At 35.5% G+C, this 18,171-nt stretch overlaps 1 protein-coding gene across 2 annotated transcripts; it reads left to right on the top strand.

Moving 5' to 3' along the window:
• Positions 1–2,220: 2,220 nt before the first annotated feature.
• Positions 2,221–16,912, top strand: LOC110795082 (uncharacterized). 2 transcript variants are annotated; one of them, XM_022000055.2, is made up of 12 exons: positions 2,225–2,480; positions 2,641–2,689; positions 2,790–2,838; positions 3,830–3,900; positions 5,157–5,215; positions 5,370–5,465; positions 6,243–6,300; positions 10,822–10,958; positions 11,048–11,104; positions 15,198–15,295; positions 15,908–16,119; positions 16,573–16,912. In XM_022000055.2, exons 1-12 carry the CDS (start codon positions 2,445–2,447, stop codon positions 16,629–16,631), a joined length of 981 nt encoding a protein of 326 aa, XP_021855747.1. In that variant the 5' UTR covers positions 2,225–2,444; the 3' UTR covers positions 16,632–16,912. The 2 variants fall into 2 exon arrangements, with proteins under 2 accessions (XP_021855748.1, XP_021855747.1); XM_022000056.2 differs by lacking the exon at positions 16,573–16,912 and having other exon boundaries at positions 2,221–2,480; positions 15,940–16,077.
• Positions 16,913–18,171: the final 1,259 nt, after the last annotated feature.

Raw genomic sequence — 18,171 nt, 5'->3', positions numbered from 1 at the left:
ATCCTGTAGGGTTTTGTTATGCGGGATTTTGTCGATGGATAAGGTTTGATTGGAAATTTAATGCTACTTTTTCTCACGATTATTCGATTGTTCTACTAAATCTTGCCCTTTCCTCCTTAATCTGACACCTTAATTCGTATTACTTTGATAGGTTTGTTTTAATAAGGGGTGATTAGCATGGTCGGGGTTTGGGTTAATTCTACTTCACAAGCATCACAACTAAACATTCTAGACTGATGTTTTTGCAACTGCTTTTATAGGACATACGTTGTACTGCTAGAATTCACGGAATTAACCAGTTCTACTAGAAGAAATCATTGGATGATTTTAACAAAGGAAATTATGTTTTTACATCAGTTCTTGTCAAAAAGAGTCACTATTGATAGACTCGGAAACCAAATGTATGAAATGCATAGAAGGACAATCCTAGGCTTCATAAGGCTCCATGCTGTTAGAGAAATGTTAAGAATGGCACCTCCAATACCACAAAGATAATTGATATTTACCGAAAAATTTGATTGTAGATCTTCGATAAGTTCAGCAAGAATTTCTGAAATGCCGATATAAACGTTTGTTTTTTGTTTTTTTGTTGAATGTTTTGTCTTATGAAGAAGCATGATATATTGATCTAAGCCTTTATTTCCATTGTAGTCCAATTTGAGGTTGCTATGGCCTAGATTGTATTTCATGCTCTCAGACTGTTCGCAGCTCTAGCAGGAAGTAAAAAGAAGATAAGCCCCCTATATTGGTGTCTTCCTTGTTCCGAAGTTAGTATGTAATTGGAAGTTTATCTAGAGGCAAATAGAATCTTGCTGCTCAAGTAAAGTGAAGAATTTGAAGGAAGGAACTCTAAGAAGAAGAAGGGTGTGTCTTTTGATCTGACAAGAAGTTGAACTGGAATACAATTTTGTTCAAAACCTCACATCCTCTATAGTAACTGCTTTTGCTGCTGCAAATATCTCTTTGCTAATATTTTGTGTATCCCCTTGGTGACAAGTTGTAATTAGTATCATTATGGTATATAATCACTTTTATTATGCTGCATAACATGATCATTTTCACCTTGCATATGTTTTACGGTAAGCTCAAAATATTGACCATGAAATATCTGAATTTTCATTCTCTTGAGAACAAGTACCCATATACACCCATATACAGATCAATACTATTGTTACATGGCATATAGCTTTTGAGAAAGTTCAAAAGAAAATCTTCTAAGTATTAATAGCCAAGGTTATGCATTCATGTGACAGTAAAGCTATCATTAAGGCAGACCTGAACTCGAAAACCTCTCTTGATGTTCAAGTATTATGTAGATCTTCCAGACCGTCTTCATGTTCAACTTTTGAAAAGAGAAGTCCAAGCTAAGTCCTAAAATCGCTTCTTCATAATACGCAGACAAATTCAACCTACATTAAGTAATTATCGATGTTTCTTATTGTCTACTACTCCCTCTGTCTCTTTTTGTTTTTTACGTTTTCTTTTTTGGGTGTTTCAAAATGTTCTTTACATTTCCTTTTATATCATCACATTAATGATTTAATATTCTATCAAAATTTGTGTTAAATGATTTTTTAACCAATTAAATTCATTGGTTATTTAATTTCTCACACCTTTCTATTAGGACATTAAATTTTTCTCATATTCCCAATATCATAATTTTAATAAAAGTAAAAACATTATAAATAAACGTAAAAACATTATAAATAAACGTAATTTTTCTTGTTTAAATAAAAAAATCGAGGAATCTCAATGTACATTAATTAGTCTCTAATAAACGTGCAAAATAGCAAACGTAAAAAACAAAAAGAGACGGAGGGAGTATAATTATATTTTAAACTATTTTCATACATTAATTAGGCTCATGATTTACATAGCGTTTAGAACTTATTTTCTATATCTTGGGGGACCGTGCGCGCTAGCGCACGGTCCAACAACTAGTACTATCAAACATAAGAATATAGAAAGTAATATTTGTTTGTTACCCACTTAACATTTCAAAATCAGTACCCAAGAACTGAGATCAAATCTCGTCTACATCATTTGTCCTTTTGTCCTTAGTGGCTCTCTTTACACCAAAAAAAGCAAACAAACATCCCCATATCACATGAACGTAAATCCGTACAAGTGATTTTTATTTAATTTAATACTTCGTTTTTTTTTTTAAAAATGCGAATGGGTAGTAATTTGTAAATTACAAATTTAGATTATGTTTATACTCTAAAAGTCTCAAATAAGTGCCTCAAAAGCCAGGTAACTCCCCAGGCTCCCATGACGCACATCAATTAAGCAGTTAACAAAGAGCAGAGCAAGCTGAGCTCAGCCCTAAATCCCTTATTGAAACCCCTCTGCAATTCCTGAAATTATTGGAATTTCGAAGGTGAGGGAAACCCTCTGCAATTCCTGAAATTATTGGAATTTCGAAGGTGAAGGAAACCCTAACAATGGTTGATCAAAACCCTTATTCATTGGGAGAACCGGTAACTTCCGTTACACCGAACTCACTTTTCCCCGTTCGTTCAATTACTTTTGGTGCATTTAGTTTATGAATTGAAGAACAATCGTGTTTTTCTTGCTTTATTCAATTGTATTGATTACAATTTATTTATTGATTACAATTTATTTGATAAATTGTTGCAGAATTTTATTCACGATGAAGATATACGGCTTGATGCGATCAAAGCTAGATGTAATTTACTGTAATTTGAGCTCAATTTCGTTTGATTTTGCTTATAATTGATGAAATCATGAAATGTATGTATTTTGAAAGGGTTTTTGCATTGTTACAGTTAGAAATGTCATCAAACGACATGCTGAATTGACGGAGCGTCTTTCAAGGTATGAACTATTCGAAATTGCTAATGTAATGGGGAGTTAATTAGAGAGTTTGGTGCCGAGATGCAATGAGTCTTTAATGTGCTCCCTCAGATACAATGAGTCTTTAATCTTTTACCGAATGATTGGCACCGTTGATTTACATTACGTCTATTTGAGTGTTTTCTTCCGAGTGTATTAGCTTTTGAATTTTTGATGGCAATTTTTACTCAGTGTGAGTACACGTCTCTTATGCTAAAAGTTGGGGGAAAGTGTAATTGCTTGTTTGATCTTGATCCTGATGAGTGCTGAAGTTACTAACATGGTTGTTCTCATATACAAATGTTCTCAGATTTGACTGTAATTGAACCCGATTGCAAGTATGCAACCACTTTACACTGAGACAAACACTGGTGTTTTAATAAAATTCACTGATGGTTTTGTTTGCAAACATTTGAGTTGTAGGGGCATGTTTTGTGTATCAATAAGTCACACTAAGTCACTTCATGTCTTGTTAAAAGCTACTCCATACTATAAAAGTCATCAATTAATGTTTATCCTCATTCCTCCCTATGCAAGACTTACTTTTTGAAAGTTGCTCTCTTTGTTATTATAATCACTCTGTTATCACTTAGAGTTTGTTCATGTTCTATTTTCATGGTTTTCTTATAAAAGTAAGCTTCTCATTTTGACTATCTCTGCCAACAGTGAACAACAAATTTACATGAATGTTTGTTTTACTATTAACTTGTACTTGCATTGACTACTGTATCTATTGCTGATTTTTTCCACAATTGATGTCTGCATTTCTACTGGTCATACTATAATACATGCTAACTGCAGGACTATATTGGTAAAAGTTATTAGAAATTTGCGACTCACAGTTCTCAAGAGTTCTCTTTGAACTTTTCGTGACAGAGAGTATTAAAGCTGGTCGTTAGGATTGAACAGCCTTTTGTTGATATTTTGGTTATGTAAAAATAGTCTCTAACTGGAGTTTCTGATTGTCACTCAGGGACTCTGACAAGATGGTTTTTGAGCGTTTGCAGAAAGAATTTGAAGCCGCACTATCATCTCAAACTGAAGGTAGCTGGTTCATAATTTTCTAAAAGGTCTATAATGGAAATTGACCTACCTTTCTGCTTATCAGTCTTACTTTCTTTACTGTATATAGTATATACCATTATGGGTAGTGAAATTGATTACCAAATATCATTTAAGTAATGTTCCCCGTGTCAGAAATAGGGAAAGAGGTCTTCTTCAGTGGATCTTGAAGTGAATTCTAGCATTTAACCTCTGCAAATTGAAAATTTTGAGACAATCAGAATTGCTTCAGAAGATTTGTGGAAATTCTTCGATGAGATCTAGATGAATAAAGTCCCTGTATAATCGCCTACTTGGACGTTTGGGGCCTCCCTCTCATTCCAGCAGTAGTATAAAGGGACTGAATTATTTATCTTTGTTATTCTTGCATCTGCTCTTTTCACACCTGCTATGGCATGAGAGTAATGAATGTGAAGTACTGAAGCATGAGTTTTTTAGTTCATGAGCATTTCAATGCATTACATTGAACTGCTTATTACATTTGTTAGCTGGTCACTAGTTCTGAATGTGGACTAAGTGATGTAAACCCTGCTTTTCTGTAATGTTTTAAAGTGTTTCTTTGGTGATCCAAAGGTAGCCCGGTCTCAAGGAGGTTTCTGCTTGAGTAGGTCTTGTGAAAGGGCCTTTGATCTTGGTTGATTAACGATTGGCGATAAATTGTAACTCAGTAATCTTTCCTTCTGTTTTTTTTATAAGGAGCACGGTTAATAATTAATTGATTTTGAGTATTCTAGTGGATCTGAGTATGTAAAGGAAATAACCTTACCATGCACAATTTCTTCTAAAATAAATGGTGACTTTCTCACTTGATTATTAGCAGTGGCAGGTGTTCAAACGACCAGGTTTGAACTGATGCTACTCTGTAGCCAGTGATGGTTTGGTATGGAGAAGTGGTCAAGGTATTAAACTACATATAATATGTTAGTTGTGCTTGTTCACATTCTTGTATAAGTGATCACTTTCGTAATGTGTTCTTTACAACTCCAAGTTATGACATTATTCTTACAACCTAGCATTCTGTGGCACTGTGCATCTTGTACATCTCATAGTTCTAGAATATGACTGCTAACAACCCCCTCCTCTTCTCTCTTTCCGAATCTACAAAAGTTATGTGATATAAGGTGATGCACTTCTCCTGCTTGTGACCTGCAGCACACCACCAGTTTTCATAAAAGGATGTAGCTTTTTTCATATGTCCTTCATCATCTGAGCCAAATTCCAATTTTTGTTTTGTGCAGAGATTTATCTGGAAGGTGAAGAATGGAATGATGGGTTGTTAGCCACAATAAGAGAGAGAGTATGTCATGTGCATACATGTATTTGTCTCTTATGTTCTATATCAAACAATGAAGTTTTATGCTTTAAAGTCTTTACTTCACTTTCTGTCAGATTCATGCAAATATGCAGTTGATTGAGTTACTTGTTACTTTGTTTACTTATTTCCTTTTTAGGTTCACATGGAGGCAGATAGGAAGGCAACAGGGGACTCATGTATGGAGCTAGATTCTCCCTTTCTTGAAAAAGTAACTTACAGGGTGGGAAGTAAGGTACCATTTTACCTTTAGTCGAACTAAGTATAATGGTTATACTCAACGAAAATTAGACTACACCACTTGTTATCATCTCTGCATAAAAATGGGCTAAGGATTTCAAGATCGAGATTGTAGTTTTAAGTTAATCAGTAAATGCAGAAGAGTTCATATATTTGGCTTTAAAAAGTGGGCTATGGTTTGCCAAATTTTGGTATTAACATATTCTTTTTCGTGTGGATAAAATGCTACTACGATGGCGGACTGGCCTTGAGCTGTTCTTGTAGAACAACTCACTTCATATGGCTTTTACTGCCATCCTTCATTGGGTGTCTGAAGTATTAGGTCAGAAAATTGTTCTAATGTATGGAATACTCTTAATCTCCGATTCCACAAAAAATATAATGGGAGTGGCCGAGTGGGGGTATCTGAATCTTGACCTCCAGGTCGCAACATGCAGGGCGTCACCTTGATTATTGTCCTAAAGTTGCATAGTTTTAAATTTAAGTGACCGAGGAGCTCAATTTTTAGGTTAATGTATGCATCCACTACAAGACAGAGTATTGTCGTCAGTTGAAGCTTATGGTCGTTACTGTTGAATGCTCAAAATGCATATTGTATCATTGTGTTGTAGAATGAGAATTGTGTGGATGTCGTTTAAAAATAAATATCATAATCCAAAATGCAGCTAGATTTTGAGCAAGGTTTTTTATTCGACTTTTCAGCTTAATCTGGGTGAAATATCTGATATGAATTTTAATAACTAAAACTAAATATTAGTTTACTATTACGCAGGTAATATGTTGCTTGGAAGGTGCAAGAATTGGTATACAGTATGAAACATCGTTTGCTGGTAATTCAAAATGTCCCTGATGCTGTTTGTTATCACCTTGCAATGTTGCTCGTTAATCTATTATGACTTCATGTAATTAGACAAATGCCTTTGTTTTTATTTTGATTGTTGTGTTATTAGGTAATTGAATGAGGGATAGTAATTCATTTACTTAATTTATTCAGCAGTGTTGGTGTGTTACAACTTTCAACCTCCAATTTGCTTGGGTTGTTCAGCTTTATTTGGCGTATTTTGTATATTTGGACGACTGGACCTACTCAGATCCGGTCTGTCAGTTAGTTGTTAAGATTTTTTGGGTTAGGGCTGCAATGCTGCATGCTGAATGCTTCTCAGCTTCTGGGCCTCCCTACAATTTTCAATCAGCGAGATCTATATTGGGTTCTTGTTGTTGGTTTAGCTTATTATGTAACCCATTGATGTGCCATTACTGAGTTGTAGGCTCCTGAGGCAGTTGAGAATTTTTTTTAGTGGTTAACTTGGAGCTTACATTGCTTGCGGATCTGCTTTATATTCCAGCAGCTTGTTGAGGCATGATCTTTTTGAGGTTTATTAACTATATTCTATACATAATTCTTCTAATAAGTGATCCTTTTTATGGGAATGTGTTCCATAGGTGAAATCTTCGAATGTACAAGCTTTGTACTTGTAGGGAAGTTTTCATGCATTAGTTGTAAATGGCTTTTCTGACTGTTGCTTAAGTGACTTTCATCCTTAAACAAGATAACAATGACAACAGTTTTTCGGCATTTGAATATTTAACTTGAAACATCGATGTGTTCTATCTGCAATGACGGTATTTCCCACATATGCTTTCACATTTAGCCACTTCTTGTTGTACTATACACATAATAAGTACATACTCCCGTTATTCCAAAACGAGTGTCTTTTTATATTATACACACACATTAAGGGTATGCTTGGATTGGGTGTAGTGAATTAGGGAGGTAATAAAAGTTAAATAACCTTAATAAAGGAAAATGAAGGTGAATTGAGGTGGTTGCAAGGAGGGTGGTGTGGTGGTGTTATGATGAGAAACGGTGGTGTTGTGAGGAGAAGAGATGAAGGGGTAAGCTATTACCTCCTAAATGAGGACTTATTAATTACCCACAGGGAATGGTGGGTCTAATTCTCTTTACCACCATTTCATCCCCATTATCATCACCTCCATTCATCTTAGGCCCTGTTTGGTGATTAGCGGTTAGCGGTTAGTAGCGGATTGAATTAGCAGTTTCGTATAAAAGTGTTTGGTAAATAGCTGTTAGCTGTTTGAATATGTAAAATGACAAATAAGGACATTGTCATATTGAATTGTTTGGTAAATAATGGATTGCAATAGCTGTTTGATTGTGTAAAATGACTAATAAGGACATTAACTATTTTTAATGAGTATGAATAAATTTGTTATTTGAGTTTATAAAATGATATAAATGCATTCCTTGTATATTATTTTCTTATTTGATAAATATTTTCCCGTTAATAAGATGTGAAAATGCAATGAAACTTGACAAATAAATAATTCTTAAGGGCAAAAAGGAAACATACACCAGTCTTTTGGAACAATGGTTATTAGTTATTACTATCACCATTCACCATATTACGAATTAATAATGCAAAAAGGAAACATTAAAAAATGATAACCCACATTTAAGCCCACATTCCTAGTCCAGCTCATTCTTCACACAAACATAAAAAATCACACCCCCTTTAATTTATTGTTTACTCCGTATTTGTTTTCCCATTTTCGTCAAAATCCTTTTTGCTCTCTTGTTCCTCCATCTTCCATTGCCATCCCTGTCCTCCACCATATGATCGATCATGAATTGAATCAACATGCAACATAGAGGTGAGGTAGATGAAGCAATAATACGCTGGTTGCTATTTTCCCCCTTCGGTTTATCTAATCATTAGAGTTATCAATTTTAATTGCAATTTTTTTTGTTATATTGAGTTTTTCGCAATTTTCGTGAAAATGGTCATTTACTTGACAATGGAAAATTCGTTATCTTTTTTAGGGAAATATCTGGTACATATCTTTTTTAAGAGGAATCAAAATTTTTTTTTTAGGGAAGGAAATTAACTGGTATTTCGTCGAGTGAAATGGAAAATTGTTTCATTTGTGAAGTCAATAGTGGGTATATACGTAATTAGCAATAAATATTGAAACCTCTACTTACAAAACGCTGGGATGAGGAGCGTCTCCAAGTTAGTGGATTTGGGAGAATCAGCTAACCCAAAACGCTACTTACCAAACAGATGCATTAGCGAATTTCAACGGTCAAATCCTCTAACTTGATTGAATCCTCTAATTTTAGCTCAAACCGCTGAGTACCAAACGCAGCCTTAGTTTTTCTTAGTTTTACTTTTATTACCCCCTTAATGCATTACCCTAAATCCAACCATGCCCTAAGGAAGTAATATCACATTAGTATATTAAACTTTGAAGTAATAGTCCATTGAATTTTAAAGACACATTAATATAAAAATAAAGTATTTTAGCGATCAGATAATATGTAATGGACTAATGGAGGGAAGATTCTCATGCTTTGTACAAGAATTAATTCATACACAAATTCTTTGCAAGTGTTGGTTGTTGCAATTTACTCCCTCTGTCCCTAAAAGATGGCCCCATATTCCTTCTCGGGACGTCCCTATTTGTTTGCCCCATACCTTATATAGAAAAAAATTCCACTTGCTCTCTCTCTATCTCTCTCCTTAAGGGCCCACTTTACCCACCCATGTTCACATTTTACACCCAAATATTAGTAAAGTGAAATTTTCTCTATAGGGCAATCTTTTAGGGAAGGAGGGAGTACTTAACATTTGTGTTTGAGAAAGCAACATCTTACATGAGCTCTGATTTCAACAACATTAGGGAAGATCTTAGATGTGTCGAGTGATATTAATTCGTGAAAGTTTGTGCCGGATGACATGATATCTTTTGTTAGGGGAGCTTTACCCTGGCATCTTAGCTCTAATATTAGGCTGCTTTGTCAACAATAGAAGTGAGTATTAGACTGGCTAATGGCTACTGAAGCAAGCATGTAAATAGTATATATGGATGACTATCTATTTTTTTTTTTTTACAAGAATTGGGTTAAAGGAGCCATTTCCGATGGAGCCAAAGATTCATTTGTTCTTTTGGCAGTGGGATATAATGGACTAAATCAAAATGGCTCTTAAAAGTTTAAACCTCTTCGCTTGCTTTCCATGAAGTAGAAGACGGTCGTCCCGTGGTAGTCCTGTTATCGCTTTTGGGTCAATTGAAAACAACCTCTCTGCAATTGCAGGGGTAAGGTTGCGTATGTCGGACCCCCCCTTACCTCGCTTCTTGCGGGAGCCTCATTAAGGCAATGGGGTAATGATAATGATGAATTGGGTTAAAGGAAAAAGGTACATTTATGCTTATAACCATGGTGCAATTCGTTTTTTTTAAAAAAAGAATTATGCTTTTTATGCTTGTCTAACCATGTATTCTCCCTCCCCCTTACTATTGAATATAGGGAAATATCATGTAGTATACGAAGAATGAAAAACAAAGAAAAAAGTGGGTGCATGGGTGTGAGGCCCAACTTTATAGGAGAAGTAGAGAGAATAACCTTACCAATGAAGGTATGTTGCAATTAATGAGGGACATTTCAAGGAGGTACTACTTGCAATTAATAAGGGTAGAGGAGTAATGCGTTCTATTATTGGACACGAGATACTTCGGAAGGCAAGCTAATCTAGTAGGAAAAGATATATACAGATGGAAATATGATGACAAAAATCTTGTCAATGAAAAACATTTTAGATATAAGGTGGCTAGAAGTCTTCTCTCCTTGCTGAGTCTATGAAGTTGGTTTTAGTCTTTTCGGCTATCCTTTTCTTTGCTTTGTTTATTTGGACCATATTCCTTGTCTGCAGGCATACATTGTTTGGTGGACTGTTAGTTTCCAGTTGTGGTTCCCTGTGGCAGTGTATTAAAAAGTGTGCCTGAGCTGTTGAGATTTTAGGTGCAAGGTTCAAAGCTGGTCTCTAGGTGGCTTTTTTTTACATAGAACAAGATCGTGAATCCTTGGATTTCTTAGGTAATACTGTACCACATAGTGTTTGGATTAGTGTTACCTAATTCCCTAATCACCTCATGAACCGGGAACTGAAAAAGTGAGTTATAACATGAGGATGGTACATTTTTGGGGGTCTAATTTAGCAACTTGGTAGCAAATTGCGAACCCGTAACCAATCTCATACTAGCGAATCAAGTAACAATGGTTAGGAAGCATTAGCGCATTACTATAATATCTGTGAATCTGTGATTGCATAGTTATTTTTATGCGATACTTGTATATTACTTTATTTGAATGCATGTATTTTTAGTTAAAGTATGTGCGCTTTGCGTTGCCTTGGCTAGCATATTTGATTCTTGCCTTGTGTCTAAACTCCATGATTTATTTTTAAGATGGATTTTGAATGTTTACAGAAAGTTGAGCTTGTATGTCCTCCAGAGTATTTTTTTCACCATTCTATCTCTGTAATGAGCAGGAGAGCCATGTGAACTGTATCACTGTGTGCTTGAGAGCAAGTCATTTTTGGAGAAGATGACGGTTTTAGAGCATACCATTCCTTTCTTTCTTCCTATACGAGAAGCTGAAAATGATTTACTCTCGTCCAATGCAATGGTGAGGTTAGTTTCCTTACCCTTGTGTACTTGTCTTTTGTAGTTCCATGTCTTTTCTGCCTGTTCTGAGAACTGTGTAACCTGTTTCAGAAATTTATAGACCATGTTGGGGAACTGTTGCAAGCATATGTGGATAGGCGGGAGCAGGTATGATTTACCTTGTTTCTGTGTAATATGGCATTTCCTGCTATATTTTTTTTAATTATGATGTAGTCTGCTGCTTGTTTAAATTTCTTAACAAACGCAAATCTTTTTCCTCTTCTTTTGTTATTACCAACCTATGTCTGGGATATTATCTTTACAACTGTGATCCTTTTATTGGTGAATCATGGTATTAATGGCTATACTTTTCAGTGGTATTTTGATTCCTGGATCCCATACATGCAAGTTGTAGAAATTGCAGAAGATTTTTCTGCTTCTCCTTGTTTTCTTTCTTTTTCTTTTTTGTGTAAATTCTTCCTGATAGGTTGGGCTAGGAAGGCTCCTTGCTTTACAGTTCTGGCTCACGGAAGTTCTGCAGATGTGAGATTGCGTAAAAGATTGATATGTCGTGCAAGACACAGGACATGTTGGACCTTATGTTTAAAAAAGCTTAAGTTTAAAATCCTCGCTGTTCTGAAAGAGTTTGATTTGTATTTGTTATCATTGAAGATAAACATGTGCTATCTCATGTGTACTATGACCCTATGAGTTGGATGGTTGGTGACTCTTACATCCAACTTGATGGTCCTTTATATGTATACAAGAAATGGATATGAGACCTGTCTGCATCACATATCTATGTATTAATCCTGGAATGGATTATTTTTTGAATATTTTTCTTAATGCTGGTCGAGGTGAGGACTGGTGATGTAGCATATTCCCTGTTCAGTAATATAACCATGTTGCTCCCTCCATAGTGAATATCTGAAAGCCTTTAGCAAAAGTAAACAGTGAATAGGATCTCTGGAGCTAAAATTGAAGTCCTTTTGTTAGCGTGATATTGTAGAATTGTCGAGAGACTATTGTTTGGTGTCGAGAGGTAATAGTTTTGTTTATAATATCTAGGTCAGTAGCTTCTTGAGGATCTGGATTAGAGGTAATATGCATCTGAAAGTTGACAATTAGGGGGCGTTTCATTCAAATAGGGTAAAGGGAACGAAATCAAGAAAGGGATTGAGTGGGAAAAGAAAGAAAACCCTTTGATATAATGGGTTGTTTGGGAGACATTTGGGTTTTCCACCTCTCTTCCTTATCTCACCAATGGCTCCACCATATAATCCCTCTCTCATATGGCACCTCCCCCATCCCTCCCCCCTTGCTACTGCCGACCGCTACCAATTGCCGCCCCCTCCCTAACGCAGCTGCCGCCCCCTTCGTGCTTCAGTCGGCGGCGGCTCCATTTCTCTCTCTTCCTTCTCTTATGTTAACCACCACCATTAGAGGTGAAATTTGAGGTTTTAAAGGTCAAATTCGACCATGAAACCTCTAGATCTGGAGTTTTCATACCGAATTTGACTAACTAAAACAATTATTTCGTATTAATTATAAAATAGTTATTTTTACTTTTACTCTTAAAATTCCACCTCAATTTTAGGGTTATGGATTTTTCAATAGGTGGTGGTGGTTATACGGGGCGGTGATGTTGTTTTCAAATGTATGGGGGTGGATTTTCACAGTGATGTTTTTTTTTTCCGATTGGTGAGGGGTGGTTTCGGGGGGTGGGAGGGATGGTTTGTGGCTGTTAGGAGGAGTGAATTTGGGTGGGTAGGGGGTTTGTGGTGGTTGAATTTTTAGGGGTGCTGGTGTTAGGGTGGCGGTGGCAGTAGGTTCCCTGTTGCGGTAGGGTGGTGCGGTGGGGACATGTTAGTGGATGTGGTGGTGCATTGGTGGTGTGGGAAAGCGAATGGAAATACCATGGGGTTGTGGGGAATCAAAGTACAAGACTTTGGGGGAATGGAGAGGGTATAGGGAATTGATTAATATGCAATTACAAACAACAAAGGGGAATTAACCTTGCTCATTCTCTTTCCCTTTCCTAAATAACCCATACCAAACACCCCTTTATTAGCCGTAGACTCTGAAATTTGATTTCAGATTGAAGGTGTGGGAAAAAAAAGATATGTTACAAGTGAAAATCGGTAATCATAGACTCATAGTATTCAGCGCGACATATAAACTCTCCAAATGTCACGGTTAAGTCTGTTTTTCAATGCAGGATGGAATGAGTATATCATCTCAATGTTTGTAATACATTAATGTCATTATACATCGTATATGATATGGATATATGTTCAGAAGAAAAGAAGGGCAGTAGTTTTGAAAGTTGGCTTTCACAGCAGTTGATGAGAATTTCAGCACTAGTGGATATTATGCTGTGTTTGGTTCAGCTGATTTTGACTGATTAAATTAGTTGAACTTATTTAGTTTGAGAAAAGCTTACTTGTGTATTAAATTGTTTTGAAAAAAAAACTTATTTTGTCTAGAATTGTCTGAAAAAATAACTTGTTTTATCTGAACTTATCTAAAACTTCTTGTATGAACTTATCTGAACTTATTTTGTTTGAAATAAGTCAAAATAAGTAAAAACTGAAACAAATAGACCCTTAGACTGTGATGAATCAACAGAGTAGATTAAGAACAAAATGAAACAAAATGAAGAATTAACAGGGAAATTTAGGAGATAATAGGGAAATTCAGATGAATTGCTGAATTAAGAGGAAACGGCACTGAGCTTTTGAGAGGGCCAGCTTATCTCCCAAGCAAAAGAAATACTACCAACTTTTATGTGTAAATTCTCGCTCCCCTCTCTTCCCCTTTTTATAACAATCTCGGCTTCCATTTACCCCTAGCAAACTTCCTGCTAACCCATAATTCCTTCTAATAGAATTATAATGCCTTACTCATATTGCCCTTGTCTCTATGCCTGGCATACTTCAGCAGAGTAGGGGGCTTGAAGGAATCATTACATAGACTTTTTGGAACTGTTAAGGTCACTGAATAGTGAATACTGCATTCCTGTTTAATAAGACAGAGTCTTATAAGAGTCGTAGACGGGTGTGTTACCCTAGCCTCAGGCCCCTGGTCAATATAATCGCGGAAACTAACTGGTGAATTTTAAGCTTCCAACGTGTTGTTCTTCAGCAATAGTGAGGTGAAGCAGAAAGATAGGCAGTGAAATAGTTGTGCGGGGTCCTGAGGAGTAAATTAGCTAGCCAATCTTTTGTTATTCCCTGAAAGGGAGTTACTATATGTGGAGGTATTAAGTTATCTTCTGTGTTGAATGAGTATTTCAGGTAATATCCTGGACTTTCATTTGGAATTACCTATGGGGTTATAGTTGGTTTTTACTCTGGGAGATACAACTCATCTCACTGCTTCAAGAGTAGTGTAGTGGATCAAATGCATGTAGGGAATTTGGTAATTGATGCAATGAATTTGAAATGTAATTTGGAAAAGATTATATGTTCCTTCCACATATTTGATCTCTTCATTTGATGTGTCTGATGGCACCTTCTCCTGATAAGTCTATAAACTCTCCACTGTTACCTAATGAAAAAATTGTCATAAGATTAAGTAGTTAGAATATTAGAAGTTGGGTGAAAATAGGAAATCATGTAGTTTGGCAAATTAGTAAATAATTTCTTGTGTAAGAGCTATAAAAAGAGGTGATTCATATGTAAGAGTTGTGGGTTTACTCATTTTACTGTCGATCATCGTGTCCAATAGGGGAAGAAGTTAAGAGAGAAAAATATGTGGGGATTTGTGGGTGATGGCACTTCTAGTTCTGACAACTTTTCTTTCCAATAAGTTTGTTGATTATGTGATAAAAAAAGGCCTCCAAGTTAAGGTGATACTTCCAAGACTTCCAACTATCAAGTTGCAAAAATCCAATGTAGATGATCGACTCTATTTCAGCTGTTAGGCATTCGGGATCAGAAAATCATCCCCTACTTGCATGTATTCATCCAAAAATGGCAGAAGAAATGGTTTGCTTTCAGGGATAAATGGAAGTAAAAGACGGCGGAGAAAATAAAAATTAAATGCTGATTGCTGAATAAGAGACAATTTTATTTACATCTCACCTTGCTCTCTTACTTAACCTCGTCCCTTATTTTGGTGCCAGGGGAAGGTTGGTTTGTGTTTATTGAATATCTTTTAGTTGTATGAATTTATTGCAGTGTTTCCTTCATAGGGAAACTATTCAGTTTCACAATTGTAATTTGGTTCCATGTATTGATAATTATGACGGCTTCTACAGGTTCGTGTTATGAAAGAGTTATATGAGAATCAAATTGGAGACCTTTATCATAGTTTGCCTTATCATATGATCGAATTCGTGCTGGAGGATTTTGAATGGTAAGTGCGTTATGAGTACGTTTGGTAAAAGAATACTTCATGAAACGTTAAATTCACAAACATTTTTTTATTTTTCTGTTAGGATGGACTTTGGTCTTGTGGATGATGGAAAAATAGTTTCAGACACACTTCTAGGCAATACGACTAGTGCTAGAATTTTTGTAGCTTTGTTTAAAGGTGCATAATATCTAGTTTTATATGCAAAATTACCAAAAAAAAGCAAAGGGGTAGGGAGTAGGGGATGCATTTTTCAAATTTATTGCTGTTTGGTAGCATTTTTACAATTAAATGTAGTTTGTCTGAAGTTTTTTCTTTCATACTTTCCTTTTCCCTAAGGAAGGTATGAAGATGCTATGGAACTGTATGTCCTAGATGAGTTGCTTATCTGATTGACTGCTTTCATCCTCAATGCATTTTCTGGTTTTTGCTGTCCAATTTGCTTGCGGTTTCACACTAGTAGGAAAGTCGGTTATTATTTCATGGGAGCTGTTTCCGAATTTACTTATTTGACCATGCTAAGCTGTTACAGAAATCTAAACTATCATGGATAACTGTTATCTTGCTGATGTTATTTATGTTCTGACTATGTCATGATTGTGAATTTCATCTCAGCACCAGGATCACCATCAGTCTTAAATATGCAGATTTGGTGTCTGTCCTTCCAACTCGAGTCAGAGTCATGGCTTGGCCATTGAACTCATCCAAAAAGGGCATTTCTCCGGTACTGATGAGCAGGAAGGGAAGTGGAGCATTGCCAAATCATCTTATTCCTATGCGTTTATCTTATGCAGAAGATGCCCTACGAATTTTTAGTTTACCTGAAGGTAACTATTTGGATTTTGATCTGAGTGAAGTACATCGTAATTTAGGCCTTTTAAATTAAAATCTAGGATTATAGGTCATTAAAAATTCTGAATTAAACATATGTTATTGGCCTACTGCCTGTACTGGTAATTAGTTAACTACTCCCTCCTTCCGAAATTAATTGTCACATTGTTCCAACCCCTCAAATGCAGGATTCACCATGATTTTACCTAAATATAAACTCTATGAAATTTCAATTCCCAAAAATCCCCTATTTCCCCTTCATTCATTCACAACCGTTGATTTGGGAAATTTCAATTCCCAAAACACCCCCATCTCCTCCCATTGTTAGCCCGGGATTCTTTTGTTCTCTGACAATGATTAAATTTCGTGTAATTTTGCAATTGGCGTTTCTATCAGGACTACTTATTTTGGTGCCACTATCAGGACTGACTTTTGTTGTTATAATTCAGCTTTTGCAGAAATCGTGTTGAACTTATCACCTGCACTCCAGCAGATATTCTCTTCATAGATATTGATATTCTGAAGATTGAGATGTAGAAAGCTAGAGGCAAGTGGAGTCATTTGCAGCCAATATGGTGTCCAACATGCTGCTGTGTATAGTCATTTTACTCATTTATAGGCCTTTGGTTTCAGAAAAATAGAGGGGAGGAGATTAGTGTAGACTTTGTAGAGTATGCTATTTTTGCATTATCAGTATTGTGTAATTCAACAATTCATAAAACACACTCTTCAGAAACTTGTTTTTCCATTTTTTTTTTCTTTCTGATTTATCGATTTATATTCCCTGCCTTTTGAATGTTAGTATGGTCTTGAGTTTTGCGTATAAATTGAAATAAAAAACTTGCAGTTAGACATGGAAGGGAGAATTCCTTTCCCACAAGTTAAGTCACTATTGTATTGGTACCTGAGTATTACTAAACGTTTGGAAAAACACTGCAACTTCTCCTGTTCTGGGTACTACTACTGGCCTGAAGGGCATTCCAGTTGCAATACCATATGGCATTGTCAGAAGAAAAGGACTGGCAATATAAAGACGTATGAGTAACAAATTATTACATGTTCATGTTCCTCTAAGAAAAGGAAACAAACTACTGTAGATAAGTTTTATAAAACTTTACAATAATATCTTGCTATGAAAATAATTTTGTATGAATTTTAAATATTAGTTTCACATTTGCAGGTCAAATTGTTGCAAAAAGCAGCTCTTACGCTCGTAGCAAATGACGTTTTTTCTACTGGTATAACCTAATTTTGTATGAATTTTAAATGTTAGTTTCACATTTGCAGGTCAAATTGTTGCAAAAAGCAACTCTTACGCGCGTAGCAAATGACGTTTTTTCTACTGGTATAACCTAATTTTGTACTTCCTCCGTTTCTGAAAGTTCTTTACGCTTTGGAAAATGTGTCTAAAGATTAAAAACTTTGACCGTAAATTCTCACTATTATATACATCAAAACGTTACATGTAAGATCTTGTTAGATTGGTCCCAATATGTATTTTCAGAATATCAAATTTTTATAATTTTTTCACATGCGAAATTGGATATATTAGTAGTTAAATATTGCATTGGAGTTCGTGTAAATAGTAACTGTAAAGATCTTTTTGAAACGGAGGTAGTATGAATTTTAAATGTTAGTTTCACATTTGCAGGTCAAATTGTTGCAAAAAGCAGCTCTTACGCGCGTAGTAAATAAAGTTTTTTCTACTGGTATAACCTATATTATTTTTTAAAACATAAAATAAGGACATAATACTTAAAAACAAAAAAAGCAAACCTATTAATCTAAACCTAAGAAAACAAAAAGAACAAAAAGACACAAAGTAAAAACCTCAAGACATGTGTTAAATTGTGATCAAGCTATTAAATATTTGCCATTTTCCAAACAGTGTTTTTTTGTGCTCTTATGCTGCCTAATATGCCACATTCCATTTTTCTTTCGTAAGATGTTTTTCTAGCTATTGTATTATAGTGATCCAACTGTAAACAACTTGTAAATGTTCCCAAACTCCACCGACCCACTTAAGCAAAAAAACCTCCAATTTTAAG

The sequence above is a fragment of the Spinacia oleracea genome, chromosome 1, assembly GCF_020520425.1.
Source record: "Spinacia oleracea cultivar Varoflay chromosome 1, BTI_SOV_V1, whole genome shotgun sequence".
Classification (NCBI taxonomy): Eukaryota; Viridiplantae; Streptophyta; class Magnoliopsida; order Caryophyllales; family Amaranthaceae; genus Spinacia; species Spinacia oleracea.
The sequence above is the reverse complement of the archived record's forward strand: the minus strand, read 5'-3'. Positions and strand labels throughout refer to the sequence as shown.

Excerpts from the sequence above, each read along its gene's own strand:
- LOC110795082 (XM_022000055.2), top strand. The coding sequence starts at position 2,445 with ATGGTTGATCAAAACCCTTATTCATTGGGAGAACCG. Across the intron at positions 2,481-2,640 it reads CTTATTCATTGGGAGAACCG|AATTTTATTCACGATGAAGA; the intron begins GTAACTTCCGTT and ends AAATTGTTGCAG. Across the intron at positions 3,901-5,156 it reads ACTATCATCTCAAACTGAAG|AGATTTATCTGGAAGGTGAA; the intron begins GTAGCTGGTTCA and ends TGTTTTGTGCAG.